The sequence below is a fragment of the Balaenoptera ricei genome, chromosome 12 (genome assembly GCF_028023285.1).
Source record: "Balaenoptera ricei isolate mBalRic1 chromosome 12, mBalRic1.hap2, whole genome shotgun sequence".
Taxonomy (NCBI): domain Eukaryota; kingdom Metazoa; phylum Chordata; class Mammalia; order Artiodactyla; family Balaenopteridae; genus Balaenoptera; species Balaenoptera ricei.
Window position 1 is genome coordinate 82,438,287 of NC_082650.1, and position 15,077 is coordinate 82,453,363.

The following is a 15,077-nucleotide window of genomic DNA, read 5'->3' on the forward strand; positions in this document are numbered from 1 at the left end:
TGAAAATGGAGGTAACTTAATAGAAGGATTGGGTTAAAAACAGAAGAATAAATTGAAATATCTAATAATCACTTAGGGTTCCAACTCCCCTCCCCCATTCCATTCATTTGTGCAACTGCCTTTTTGCCACCCAACAGAAGGCTGAAGTTTTATTTTCTGGACAGCGTAAAACATTCTCTGGACTATTAAATATTTGGCAGATTTGGGAATAAGGGTACTTCTCTGAAAACAAGAAAACTAAATTAAAATATCATGAGACTATTAAGACTCAAGCCCCAGACCGTTTTCTCCACTTGTGTACTGATATATTGGGAGCTAGGCTATATCCTAAATTCAAGAGATGAGCAGTCTTTTCTGGAAGATCTGACCACCTGGAGAGGAAATACTTAAAGATGCTGACTTCAGATGTTCTGGAAAAAGGGTTGCCAGATATAGCAAATAAAAATATAGAATGCCCAGTTAAATTTGGATCTTAGATAAACAAATAATTTTATAGTATGTCACACATAATACTTGTGACATATTTATACTAAAAAAATTATTTTTTTATCTTAAGTTTAACTGAGTATCCTGTATTTTGTCAGGCAACACTAAAAAGGAAGTATCCCAGTCAGATAAATCTATACTGAAGACCACAGTTCACAAGTTCCAATCTTATGCACAGAACTTTCAGTCAGCTATTTACAGACTTGAAAATAAGTGAGTGGTCAGCCAAGGATTACCAGATATTTGAGAAAAGCTTCAAATAAAGAAGATAAAAAAGGAAAAAGAAAAAAATTTTAAATTCAGCTTGGATGAAACAGAGGCTACAAAAGAAGAAAATAATTTCTGAAACGGTTATTAATATCTTTAAAGAAATAAAAGAAATTGTATCCCCGAAATCCTGAAACAGTATCCTATTAAAATTGTTAAAAAAGAAAAAAAAATTTAAGACAAAAACCACCAAAAGCAATTCCCCAGAAATTACAAATGACAGTAAAAATTTAAAAACCAAATTAGGGTTAAAAGATTAAGTTGAGAAAATGTGCTAGAAACGGGAGTATAAAGAGTAAGAGGAAAATAAAAGAAAGCATGAATTTTAAAAGTTAAAGAACCAGTTCAAGAATGCCACCATCCAAATAATATGGATTCCAGAAAGAGAAAAGGCAGAAATTAAAATATGGAAATCAGATCCCTAAAAGAAGTTTTCAATAGCTAAAGGACATGAATACCTAGATTAAAGGTCCTCTAAGTGCCCCATACAACGGATTAAAAGAGACCCACAACCAGACAGATTACCATGCAATATCAGAACACTGGAGACAAAGAAAAGATTCTAGAAGTTTCTGGAGAGGAAAAGATCCCATAAAAAGAATCAAGAACAATTCGGACTTCAGATTTTAGTAGCACAGGAAGCTAGAAGATGACAGATTAATTAATGTCTTCAATATTCTAAGTAGATGCTATTTCCAACCTAGAATTCTATATCCAGTTGTCTTAGTTCTTTTGGGCTGCTATAACAGAGTAGTATAGACTGAGTGTCTTATAAACAACAGAAATTTATTTCTGACAGTTCTGGAGGCTGGGAAGTCCAAGGTCAAGGGGCAGACATATTCAGTGTCTGATGAGAGCCTGCTTGCTGGTGCACAGAAAGTGGTCTTGCTGCTGTGTCTTCATATGGCAGAAGGAGCAAGGGGGCTCTCTTGGGCCTCTTTTCTAGGGCACTAATCCCATTCATGAGGGCTTCACCTTCTGACCCAATCATCTCCCAAAGGCCCCACTTCCAAATACCATCACATTGGGGTTAGTTTTCAGCACATGAATTTTGGGAGGACACAAACATTTCGCCTATAGCACTGGCCAAACTATTAGTCAAGTATCAGGATAGATGGAAGCCATGTTCAAACATGTAAGACCTCAAATTTATCTACTGTGAACTTTCTTTCAATAATCTACCAGAGCATGTGCTCTGCAAAAACAAGAGATTAGGTTAAGAAAGAAGGCAACCTGGGGTTCGGAAAACAAGAGAGGTGAAGGAATCCCCAGGATGCTTGTGAAAGGAGAACCCCAGATTACTGCTGTGAACAATAGCAAGAAATAGAACGCTACAGCCTGGAGGAGGTTAGAAAGCTCTAGGAAACATGGACAATCTGAGGTGATTGACCATATGAGGAGGAAATTTACACATCTGGGGTGACATTTGGGATTAACTGATTGTTTGGTATTCAGGAAATTTAGGGATAATTGCAAAAGTCATTAGAGGTTACTGGTAAAGAGCATAGGCTCCTGGGTTCAAAACCTGGCTCTGCCATATATACCTTGGTTTCCTCAAATATAAAACAGAGACAATAGTACTTACCTCATAATGGTGTACTGAGAAATATATGGGTAATCTACAGAAATCTCTAGAACAGTGTCTATCACAACATAAGAGTTCAATGCATGTTAGTAATTACAGTATATTCCAGGCTCAGCTATATGTAGCGTGTATACGGTCACAATAGTATAAGATTGAATTTTCGATAAACTGAAAATACAGTAAAACTGAGGCAGATGGAAGGGTGGGACTAGTACATGTTTATGAGTGTGGGGAGGGTTTGTGTGGGGTAGGGGGAGAAGATGTTCTTAATATTCATTATTTGATAACGCCTGAAAGTGAAAAACAAAAAAATACTAATAGAAGCGTACTATTTAGAGGTGCAAATGAGGCTACTAGAAGAATTAGCTTAAAGAATTAAAAGTGGTTGCCTTTGAACGGAGGGAGGTATGGCACCATTATCTTTCACAAATCTTGTAGAACTATTTGACTCTATACACTCTGTGCATGAATAACAAATTTTAAAAATGTAAACCAGACTTAAACCAGAAAGGTCATCTGTGTGTAATGCCAGAAAGAAAGCAGTTTACAAAGCAGGCCATTTCTATGAGAATGGAGACAGATTTGCTACCTCTGGAGACAGACATATCGACTAACCATATACTTCCAGGGGTGGCAATTAAGCTCTTTCAGTGGATGTTCCTTGCGCATGTCATTTTGGAAAATATTTGACCCTAACTGTCAGCCTTCTTCTGCATTTGGCCGGACTTCCCCTGGCTCTCTGTGTCCCTGTAACAGGTGAATAACTAAGGAAGAAAAGCATTCCTTCTGTCTGTGGACACTTGTTTATAATGGCATTCAGGGTCCCCTAGCTGGGCTGACAGATGCTCCTCCAGAAGGTTAATGAGATAAAGTTTCCTCCGGCTGGTCCTTAAGCAGAGATTACACCTAAGGGGAAGATAAGGAGATTATTCCAGAAGCAGGCACTGGCTCATGTTCTTCATAAATTAGCACCCTCATAAAGGTAAACCAAGAAGGTTATCCTCACTCAGCTAATATCAATATTTCACTATTTTTCATATTTCTGTCATTTTATTTTTTTAATGAGACTTGGGACTGTTCTGTGATTGTTACCAGAAGTACCAATGCACAAAAGCCAGAATGTATTTGGAAACTAGAAGGGCTATTTTTGTTCTTTGGATTTTTCTCCAAGTTCAAGGAATCAAAGGTAAGTTATTTAAATATTTGTTTATTTTTTAATTGCTTATATACAAAATCTATTTACAGAGTTGAACATTCAAAATCAAGAAAGTCACCACTGTATCTCAGAGGGCTCGTATATGGTAGGCCTTGAATAAATATTGATTGATTGATTGAATGATTGTCAGAAATGGTTTTCACTTGCTGAATATTTATTTTATATTTGCATAATATATGTATTTTTATATATATTTTATATTTGCATCTTAAGTGCAATTTATGTTAACAAAATAGGAGAGATGAATGCATCCTATTTACTCTTATAAAACATTGAATACAAATTCATAACATTAATGTCAATAAAATTAGTAGGTCCATGAAAAAAATGAAATTAATACTTTGTCAATTATGATCAAACAAAAAATGTATTCCTTTCCCTCTCGTAGTTAAATCATTAGTAATTTTCCCTTAGAAAATAGCAAGTGTGCTTCATCTTCAGAGTCCATGATGAGGACCAACTCAGAAACTTGGTTGCTTGTAAAGTTATATGCGTAAAAGAACAGGCACTGCAAGTTTTTACATCAAATCTTCAAGTGAACCTAAAATTAAAGCAAGCCACAAAACAGGCATATTTAAGAAAAATAATGTACTAAAAATAACTTGTTGAAGAAAGCTTCACTTTTTTTTAAGTATAAGCCTGCCCATTATAACATAATGTTTTAAGACATTCGAAATCAATAATGTTCAGTTCTTCTTTAAGGATGAAGTAGCTTTGGACAATCAACCTTTTTATTGAAGCATTGGTTTTAAAGTGCCCATAGAAAAGTAAAACACATAGTTGGTTGTATTTGTTAAGTCACAAAAATAACAGATCTGTCAATTATTTTATATGTAACATTTTAGTGGTTGCATCTGGAGAGAGGAGACAATTTCTGGAAATGATTATATGAAAATTCCCTTTATGTTTTGCTATCTATAAATGATAATGGATGGAGAAAAAGTTTACTTACTTGCCTTTCAATTTGTCAATTATATATAAATGTTTACATTTATAAAAACATTTTAATTATAAACAAATGATGGGATTCCAGTATATTCTGAGCTTAATCTGCTGAAGCACACCAATTTGTCAGTTTCAGAAACTTAACCAGTCAAATCAGCTTTGGTTTTGTTCGTTTAATTAATTATGTTAACTAATTTAGCTATTTTCTCTATTTTCATATATTATGTATCAGCTATTACCATTACAAATAGCATAATTACATATAGAAAGTTAAATGAAAGAAGCTCACCAAAAAACTACAATTTGTTATATGCCTATATCTATGAAACAAACTATTATAACTGCATAATAAAAAATCTTTACATGGTTACTTGTTTGGGGCTTTTTATTCCATAAGAACCTCAGATCTGTGAATTTCTGTTAATCTTTAATTAGTGAGGTCCAAGGGTAATTAGAGTTTATGTACTTCAGCCAGACCGGTTTCCCATTTTTGACTAACCATTATGAGTGTATTTACATAGAAAATGCTTTTGGAAAAGAGAAGAGTTTAACTCAATACAACTAGCTGTTGACCATAAAAACTGGGTATTTAAAGTCAAGAATTTCTTTTTAAAAAGTTATGGATTATTTGAAAAATCAAAAGATATGGAAAATTACCCATAGTACACCTATCCAAACACAACCTATGCTGGCACCTTCATATGTTCCCTCAGTCTTTTTTCTATGCTTATTCAATCTTTACATGATTGCAGTCTACAGCACACACAATTTTATATGAGGCTTTTTGCACATCTTTTGCATCAGATGAATGGTCTACATTGCTATCTTGCTTTGACAAGCATCATTTTATTGGCTGCATAATGTTCCTTTCAGTTGATATCATGATTTGCTTTATCTAAACACTTAAAGAAAGAGAAAGAATTGTTTCTAATTATATTGTTATTATGATATTAAGATATTCATTGCAATGAATATCTTTGTGCATAAGCTCTCTCAGTATTTAAGATTCCTAGCATAAATTCACTAAAGTAAAATTATTGGGTCAAAGCAATATAAACAGTTTCATGGTATTTGATTCATATTGCCAAATTTCTTCTCAAAAGGTTTCCTATGTCGCTAGGTAATTTTTCCCAATTTGATTCCACAAGTGGAGTGTTTGCTATGTACCCAACACAGAATATTAACAGATTCAGAGATATGCCGATATTTCAAAAGGTTTCCTTTAAGCTTTGCAGATTTCAAATGTAGTTTTTCCATTGCTACATAAAAATGAAATGGTTTCGATTTCAAAACATTCATTAAATAAATCGTTTAGTGCAACAAAAGACAGTTCAATAGTTTCAAAGAACAATTACTTCATCTAGATACCAAGCGCCTCTCTTCGGTTTTCATAATGTGGATGCCAGTTATATCCTATGTGTACAGCACTGCTTTATTCGCTTACCTTTCCATTTCCCATAAACAATTTCATCTAATTGCTTGTGACATTCTGAGGTGTGGGAGAAAGAGAAGAGAGAAAAGCCACCCTTAGCAAACCCTAAAATGGAAATGGTGTTTATACAGAGTATGGGCTTTTTGCATTATATTTGGTTATACTAAATGAAACCTTAACTAAGTTATTATTAGCTCACCAAGGTAGGGTAATTTATTTTAGTAACTGTGAAATGTCAGGAAATTTGCATTTGAAGACACTCCAGTTCTTGCTAATTCTTTACTACTGGGATATGTTCTCGTTTCATAAAATTACCCAGGAAGTTATTTTTCCTCATTGCGGCTCCATGAACGGAGAACAAAGCTTCATTTATATACCTGAGATAGCTGCCCAACGACAGTCACGTTAACTTTGCAGCTCCTATATTTTATCATCTCTGCTACAGTGTCAGAACAGTGTAATTCAAAAGGTTGAAGGCAGATATTTTTCTTCAATTATACCTGAAAAGATGTCCTTAAAATCAGTCATGGAAATTGAAGACACTTTGTGTCCAATTGAACAAACCATGGCAGCACACCTCACTCAGACCATTTATTAGATTATATGCTTTAAAAAGAAAAGGCGATTGCTGCCTTGTGACCCTTCCAGGCTTATTCTGCTGATCACACTGAAGGACTGTTATATGTGTGAGCTAATTAGGCAGCGTTGACAGGACCTATTGCTTTCGTGGCCATTTCCATCAATCATGAGCGAGCCACCACCTTAAGTATCAACCATATTTGCATGCTAATCCTGTATGCAAATTCAGATCCTGTATACCTTTGGTGCCTCAGCCATGTTCACAGATCTTATGCTGTTTTAAAATAATCCATTTGAGGCAAACCAAGAAACCAGTTTGTTTTTCACAATAGTCTCTAGGTTTATATTATAATTCAGTAGGTATTTGGAAATGACCATAGTAAAAGTCTGGTTTTCAGCAGCCATTGGGTCTGAGGTCCCTGTCTGAGACTGAGACACAGTCTCACTGGGATTTTAGCCTCACTAATCAAGAGCACCATGTCAGATGGAACCATTTTAATAAGGGAGGGAGCGTACTTTTTGTTCTGGATCCGAGGCAATCTGCATGCTGAAGCTTATCCTACAGAGAGTTGATATGGTTGACTGGCAGAATCGTGGTAATGAGAATTCATATATGGAAATGCCACTGTCAGATCTGACCTACAGCGTGCATCGTTATGATTATGTATTGAGAATGGACTCCCACTGCTGCCCCTCTCTTCTGGCCACAGTGAATGTGGGAAGAATATGAAAGAGCTGCAGAACCGTGATAAATACTTCTAAGCATATGGTTGTATTCAGTAGATAAATATTCTCCCATTTACGTTCAGCCATTCTTGAGGAAACTGTGTCTTTCTGCGTGCCTTTATCAAGGCATCTTCTTACATTCCAACTTGGGTTTCTCCATCCAGCCATCTTTAGACCCCCTCACTCACCTCCGCCCACATCTATTTTCATAACTGCTCCCTTAGGAAAAGGGCTAAAGGAAACTAAGCCAAGGAAAGAGAACTTCCAAAGTCTCCCCGATGCCTTCAGAATCAAGTCCAATCATTTCATTTGAGGGTCCTTACAATCCGCCCCTACCTTCCTTTCCAGCCTTACTTGTAGAGCCTGCATGAGTCCGTGCCATGGCTAGACACATTGCTTTCTGCAGATCTCCTTACTTGGGAAATATACACCAAGAGTGTACAAAACATATATGTGGTATTTAGAGAAAAATAATAACATGCTCGCTTCCCAGGTTAAATAATAAAACATTAATAGTATCTTAGAAGTCCCCTGTCTGCTCTGCCAGGATCTCGTCCCCTTTACTGTCATGAATCTTGTGTTAATCATGTCATTGCTTGCCATTAGTGTTTCCACCCATAGATGTATTCTCTAAACAGTATATTAATATTTCTTCATTTTGTTTGTGTATTTATATAAGTAATCTATCTCATGTTGTGTGTGTTCTCCTATGACTTAGTTCTTTGGCTCAACATTATATTTTTAAGAGTCATTCACACTGTTGCATACATCAGACCCTGAGGCAAGAGCTTACCTGCTACTCTTCCTTAGGGAGTGCATTTTCAGGCAACCAGGAGGAGAAGAAAATGAGGGATGAAGCAGTGAAAGAGGGAAAACCAACATAAAGATGCCTCACCAAACCGGCCAGCACTTGGTGTCAAGTGCGACCAATGGCTGATTTCAAGGGACCATCTTTAGAGACTACAGGATCTCCAGATTGTCCATGAGGTTGGGAGCCTAGGGGTAAATGGAAAAAATTCAGAAGAGATCTCCTCAAAAGTTCACCTCAAAGGACATTAACTTCCCTGCACTTCCAGTGTACCCGTCCATGGACCACGGGTGGGTCTTGGTGCTTCTCACACCTCAGCAGCAACAGAAAATCCTGGGGCAGGAGAAACAGACACCGTGACACAGCAAGAGGCAAGGAACTGTGGGCTTGTGTCTCCCATAATGGGTCAGAGTTTATGAAGAGCTGGTCTGAGAGACAGGTGAGGCTAAGAGGGCCTGAGATGACGCTTGAGAGTTGTCTGGGACATACTGCTGCCTGGTATAGATACACCGTGTATTCATTCTTCTGTTGATGGACTTTGCATTACTTACAACACTGGTACAGACATTCCCAATTGTCCCCTGGTGCTCTCCAGGAATCTCTCCAGCGTCTAGCTCTCTCTTTCTCTCTCTCTCTCTCTCTTTTCTGAGTAGGAGAGAAATCATTGTGTCATGAGGAATGCATGTTTTCAGTTTTACCAGGTGATACCGAACCATCTCCCTAAGTGTTTGTGCCATTTGGAGTGCGAATCCCTTTGGCTCCAAATCCTCATCCACACTTGTTATTGCCTGACTTTTTATTTTTTGTCACTCTGCATTGGGGGTGAAATAGTATCTCAGTGTGGTTTTAATTTGCATTTCTCTGATTACTAATGAAGTTCAGTATCTTTTCCTGTATTTTGGGGTCTTTTGTGCTTCCTCTTCTAGAAAATCCTTGAACAAGTATTTTGACCAATTTTTTCATTGAGATGTATGTCTTCTCTTACTGATTTGGAGCAGTTCCTTTTAAGTTGCAGACGCCAACCCTTTTGCAATGATGTTCCCTTTCAAAAACCTTCTGTCACTTTGTAGCCTTGCCTTCTTACTCTCTTAATGGTATAGCCTTTGATGAACACACATTCTTAATTTCAGTGTTGTTGAATTAGCCTTAGTAACTTCATATTCTCCTATATTGTCTTATAAAAGACGTTTTGTTTTTCATACTTAATCCACGACAATTTACTGTGTGTGTATGTGTGTGTGAAGCAGGAAAACAATTTCTTTTTTTTTAAAATACTGATAATCAATTGTTTTAGCACCACTCAGTGGATAGTTTCTCCTTTTCTCTCTGCTCCGTGATACCTCTTCTGCCATGGGCATGGGTTTGTTCATTTTTTTGTCCCTGAGCTAATACCACATTGCTTCAATTATTACGAATTTATAATTATCTTGAAATCTTGTAACCATGTTTCCCTGGCTTAGTTCTCTTTCTACAGGAGTGTCTAAGCTATTCTTCACTCTCCACTCTTCCCGAATACATTCTAAAATTAGCTCACCAAGTTCCACAAAAATCCTTATGGAGGTTGAACTGGAATCGTGTTGGATCCACAGATGAATTTGGGGGAAATTGATACCTTTAGGGTGTTAAGTCTTTCTACCAAGAACATGGAATATCTCGCCTTTTATTAGTACCTTACAATTAAGTTGCATAATGACTTTTTAAAGGGCTCCACATCATGGACTTATCCCTAGCCACTTGATATTAATTGTGATCATGTAAATGGCATCCTTAGTACATTTTTTTAACATCTTTATTGTAGTTGCTTTACAATGTTGTGTTACTTTCTGCTGTATAACAAAGTGAATCCGCTATATATTACATATATCCCCATATCTCCTCCCTGTTGCATCTCCCTCCCACCCTCCCTATCCCACCCCTCTACGTGGTCACAAAGCACTGAGCTGATCTCCCTGTGCTATGCGGCTGCTTCCCACTAGCTATCTATTTTACATTTGGTAGTGTATATATGTCAATGCTACTCTCTCACTTAGTCTCAGCTTACCCTTCCCCCTCCCTGTGTCCTCAAGTCCATTCTCTACATCTGTGTCTTTATTCCTGTCCTGCTGCTAGGTTCATCAGAACCATTTTTTTCTTTTTTTTTAGATTCCATATATATGTGTTAGCATATGGAATTTGTTCTTCTCTTTCTGACTTACTTCACTCTGTATGACCGACTCTAGGTCCATCCACCTCACTACAAATAACTCAATTTCGTTTCTTTTTATGACTGAGTAATATTCCATTGTATATATGTACCACATCTTCTTTATCCATTCATCTGTTGATGGACACTTAGGTTGCTTCCATGTCCTGGCTATTGTAAATAGTGCTACAATGAATATTGTGGTACATGACTTTTTTGAATTATGGTTTTCTCAGGGTATATGCCCAGTAGTGGGATTGCTGGGTTGTATGGCAGTTCTATTTTTAGTTTTTTAAGGAATGTCCATACTGTTCTCCATAGTGGCTGTATCAATTTACATTCCCACCAAGAGTGCAAGAGGGTTCCCTTTTCTCCACACCCTCTCCAGCATTTATTGTTTGTAAATTTTTTGATGATGGCCATTCTGACCGTGTGAGGTGATACCTCATTGTAGTTTTGATTTGCATTTCTCTAATGAATAGTGATGTTGAGCATCCTTTCATGTGATTGTTAGCAATCTGTATATCTTCTATGGAGAAATGTCTGTTTAGGTCTTCGGCCCATTTTTGCACTGGGTTACTTGATTTTTTGATATTGAGCTGCATGAGCTGCTTGTAAATTTTGGAGAATAATCCTTTGTCAGTTGCTTCATTTGCAAATTTTCTCCCATTATGATGGTTGTCTTTTCATCTTGTTTATGGTTTGCTTTTAAGTTTCATTAGGTCCCATTTGTTTATTTTTGTTTTTATTTCCATTTCTCTAGGAGGTGGGTCAAAAAGGATCTTGCTGTGATTTATGTCATAGAGTGTTCTGCCTATGTCTTCCTCTAAGAGTTTTATAGTGTCTGGCCTTACCTTATTACATTTCTATGTAAAAAAGTAATTGGTTTTATATTCCAGAGCTTTGCTGAACAATCTTTATTCTGAAAATTCACTAGCGATTCTTTGGAGTTTTCTCCATTATATCATTTGTGAATAAAGAAAATTTGAGTTCTTTCTATTCAGTCTTTGTATCATTTCTTTCTCTATATTTTCTTACTGCCCTTCATAGGCCATCCAGTATAATGCTAAAGAGAAATGTTGATTGCATGCATCCTTTCTTTGTTATTGATCTTGAAGAGAATTCTTTCATAGTTCACCATTAAGTATGATGTTTGTTTTAGATTTTGTGTTTGTTTTGTTTTTGAAAATTCCCTATATTAGGTTGTAAAAAAAGTTCCTCGCTATTCCTAAGAGTTTTAATCATGGATAAATATAGACATGTATTGTGTACTTCTTCTATTTCTGTTGAGATTACCAAATGGTTTTTCTCTTTTAATTCATTAATGTGAAAAATTACCTTAATAAATTTTCAAATAGTAAACCAGCCCTACATTCCTGAGATAAGTCCAACTTGGTCATGACCTTTTTTCACACACTGCTGGATTCTATTTGCTAATATTTTATTTCAAATTGTTACATTAATATTCATAAGCAAGATTGGACTATGATTTTTTTCACATAGTTTCCTTGTCAGGTTTTGTACGAGTTTGTATGAAAATAAAGTTATTTTTTCCATGAATTTTTTTTTTAAGTTTTTTGGTTTTTTTAAATTAATTAATTAATTTATTTATTTATTTATTTTTGGCTGTGTTGGGTCTTCGTTTCTGTGCGAGGGCTTTCTCCCGTTGCGGCGAGCCGGGGCCACTCTTCATCGTGGTGCGCAGGCCTCTTACTGTCGTGGCCTCTCCCGTTGTGGAGCACAGGCTCCAGACACGCAGGCTCAGTAGTTGTGGCTCACGGGCCTAGTTGCTCCGCGGCATGTGGGATCTTCCCAGACCAGGGCTCGAACCCGTGTCCTCTGCATTGGCAGGCAGACTCTCAACCGCTGCGCCACCAGGGAAGCCCTTCCATGAATATTTGATAGAACTCTCTGATGAAGCTAAAGAGTTATATTTATGAAAGGATATTTGACTACTGAGTCAATTTTTTAGAGGTGATAATAATTAGGTTTCCTGTCTCTTCTTATATTCATTTTGGTAAGTTGTATATTTCTAGAATTTATCCATTTCATATAAAATTTCAAATTTATTGACAAAACATTATTCATACCCTCTTGTTAAGTTTTTCATGTCTATAGAAAATATAATGATGTCCCCCTTCTCAATCCTGATAGTAATTAATTGTATCTTCTCCTTCTTATGTTTTTTGTTTCTGTTATTAGTATTTTCAAAGGAAAAGTTTTTTGGCTTTTATATTATATGTCTTTTTTCTTCTCTTTTATGTTATCTTCTCTTTTATATTTTATTAATCTCTACTTATCTTCTTTTCTTGTATTTTCTTTTATTTTTTTTTCTTTTGTTAACCTCTTGAGATAGATGCTTAGCTCATTAATATTTAGCTTTTCTCTTTTTCTAAAATAGGCATTTTAATGAGATAAATTTACCTTTCAAGTACCGATTTAGCTATATCCCACAAGTTTTATTATGTAACAGTTTATCATTTGATAAAGATATTTCTAATAACCAGCATGATTTCTTCATTGACTTATGGGTTATTTATAAGTGTTTTTTTTCGATTTCCAAACATATAGGGAATTTTCCAGTTGTTTTTTAAAACTGATTTTTAGCTTACTTCTTTGTTGGTCTGAGAACATAACGTACGTGCATTATAGTCCAATATACAGTCAATACTTGTATGTTCTCCCTGTGCTTGAAAATAAAGTATATTTTATATATAATATAAATATATACTATATTATATTTTTGTTTTATAATGTTCTATATATGTTCATTAAGTCAATTTTAGTTACGTTTTCAATCCTCTGTATCTTTATCGATTTTTTTCTGCTTGTTCTATCAGTTACCGAGAAAGAGCTCTTAAAATCCACCTGCTATTATTGTTGATTTTACTTTCTTTATTGTTCTGTCAATGTTTGCTTTATATATTTTAAGGTAATATTATTAAGTACATAAAATTATAACTTGTTACATCTTTCTGATGACTTTAAAATTTTTACCATTATGATGTGACTATCATCATCTTTGTAATGCTTTCAGCCAAATAAGGAAATTTGTCCACTGATGTGTTGGAACTGGCCCATACTGACTTACAGGAGCCAGTTGCTCACATCTCTCCCCAACTCTGTGTTCAATAATAGCACATCGGTGGCTTGAAATCAGCCATGGGAGAGTTATAACACAGAAAAATTGGCAAATGTTGCAAATCAGGCCTTCTCATCCAACCCTAAGAGCTGGTTATGGAACATTTAACAGCAGACCTCTGACCTCATTAGATATTAATTTAGCTATACCAACTTTCCTTTGATTAGTGTTTGCATAATATAACATTTTTCCATCCTTTTAATTTCAACTTCCCTATGTCTTTTCATTAAATGTGTCTGTTAAAACAGCATATAGTAGAGTTTTTTAAATGTAGTCTGACAATCTTTCTCTTTTAACAGAAACATTTTGTCCATTTATATTTAATGTGCCCCAAATATTGCATGGGACATACTTATACTAAAAATTTTTAAATTTACATAGTTGTTTATCGGAAATTCAAGTTTGACTGGGTGTCCTATATTTTATTTGCTAAATCAGACAATCCTAGTCCTATCTTATTCCTAGCCCTAAACCTCAAAATAGAATGGTACCACATCATAATAAGAGCTAACAATGTGCCAGGCCTTCTGCAAAATCGTGACACCTATTTTCTCATTTAATCTTCAAAACAAGACAGAACTATATAACATGCAAACATTAATCCAAATCTATGGTGTTGGAATTATCGTTATACCCTTTGTAGGTTAGAAAGTTGAAGCACATCGAGATTATTTGCCCAAGTTCAGGAAGTGGCTCAGGAAGGCAGAGCTATCTTACTGTAACTTCAGCCCCACAGGTACTCAAGATGAAGTTCATCTTTCTTCTCTGCAAGAACTGTGATAGTTTATCATGCATAAGAAAGGCAGAGATGTATAGCTGTTTAACCTGTTTAATCTGTTCCAATTCTGCTCTCCTTGAGTAGCTACAATATCATTCTTTTGTGGCAATATATGCGAGAACACTGTACATGCAATTCTCTTTACTCAGAATTCCCAATATACTCCAAGACCAGGTTTACATGAGAGCGCTAAAACTTAAAAGTAGCTGTTTGATAGTTTGTAATATTAGAATTGTCAGCAACAAAGAGATTCAGAAAACAAAGATGCTGGGCTAAATTAGCTGATTCTGATACAAGTACTTCAGACATGGTTAGAATCTAATGAGATAAATATGCCCCAAATACGTAGCACCCCTAGGAATCACAGGGAGAAAGACACCAGCACAGCTGGAACCAAAGGAAAGTGGTTAATGTGTTCCATAAGCAAATCTATCTTCCTGCCCCCTGCTACTTCCTCAGTGCACTCCCAGCTTCTGAAGTTAGCTTCTTCCTAATTTGGGGGATTTTTTTATAGGCTGTTGGTAGGTCTTTGTGATTTCCTGCTACTTGTCTTCCCCACCCACTTCCAAGCAGATGGTGGACAGACTCTGCCTCCAGCTTGTGAATGACCTGGTACTGTTGTTCCAGCAAAACCCTTTAGTTTCCATATCATTCAAACTTTCTGTCAAGCCAGGCTAGAAAAATGCTCTGAAAACTATCACATCACATACATTTGTGAGATACAACTCATCATCCGCAGATCTCAGATTAACTTGTAAAATTCCATTCTGATTCTCTTATTCGTAACCTGTGTATTTATTTAAACTCCACATTCTTTTTTTTTCTTTTTTTTAATTATTTAATTATTTATTTATTTATTTATTTTTGGCTGTGTTGGGTCTTCGTTTCTGTGCGAGGGCTTTCTCTAGTTGCGGCGAGTGGGGGCCACTCT

At 35.9% G+C, this 15,077-nt stretch overlaps 1 protein-coding gene across 2 annotated transcripts in view; it reads left to right on the plus strand.

Annotated features, from left to right (window-relative positions):
• Window positions 1–3,457: 3,457 nt before the first annotated feature.
• The window catches only part of IMPG1 (interphotoreceptor matrix proteoglycan 1), a 108,059-nt gene continuing 96,439 nt past the window's right edge, over window positions 3,458–15,077 (plus strand). For both annotated transcript variants that reach the window (XM_059942102.1, XM_059942103.1), the window contains exon 1: window positions 3,458–3,524. In XM_059942102.1, coding sequence (XP_059798085.1) covers window positions 3,458–3,524 — 67 coding nt within the window. The remainder of the gene's footprint in view (window positions 3,525–15,077) is intronic.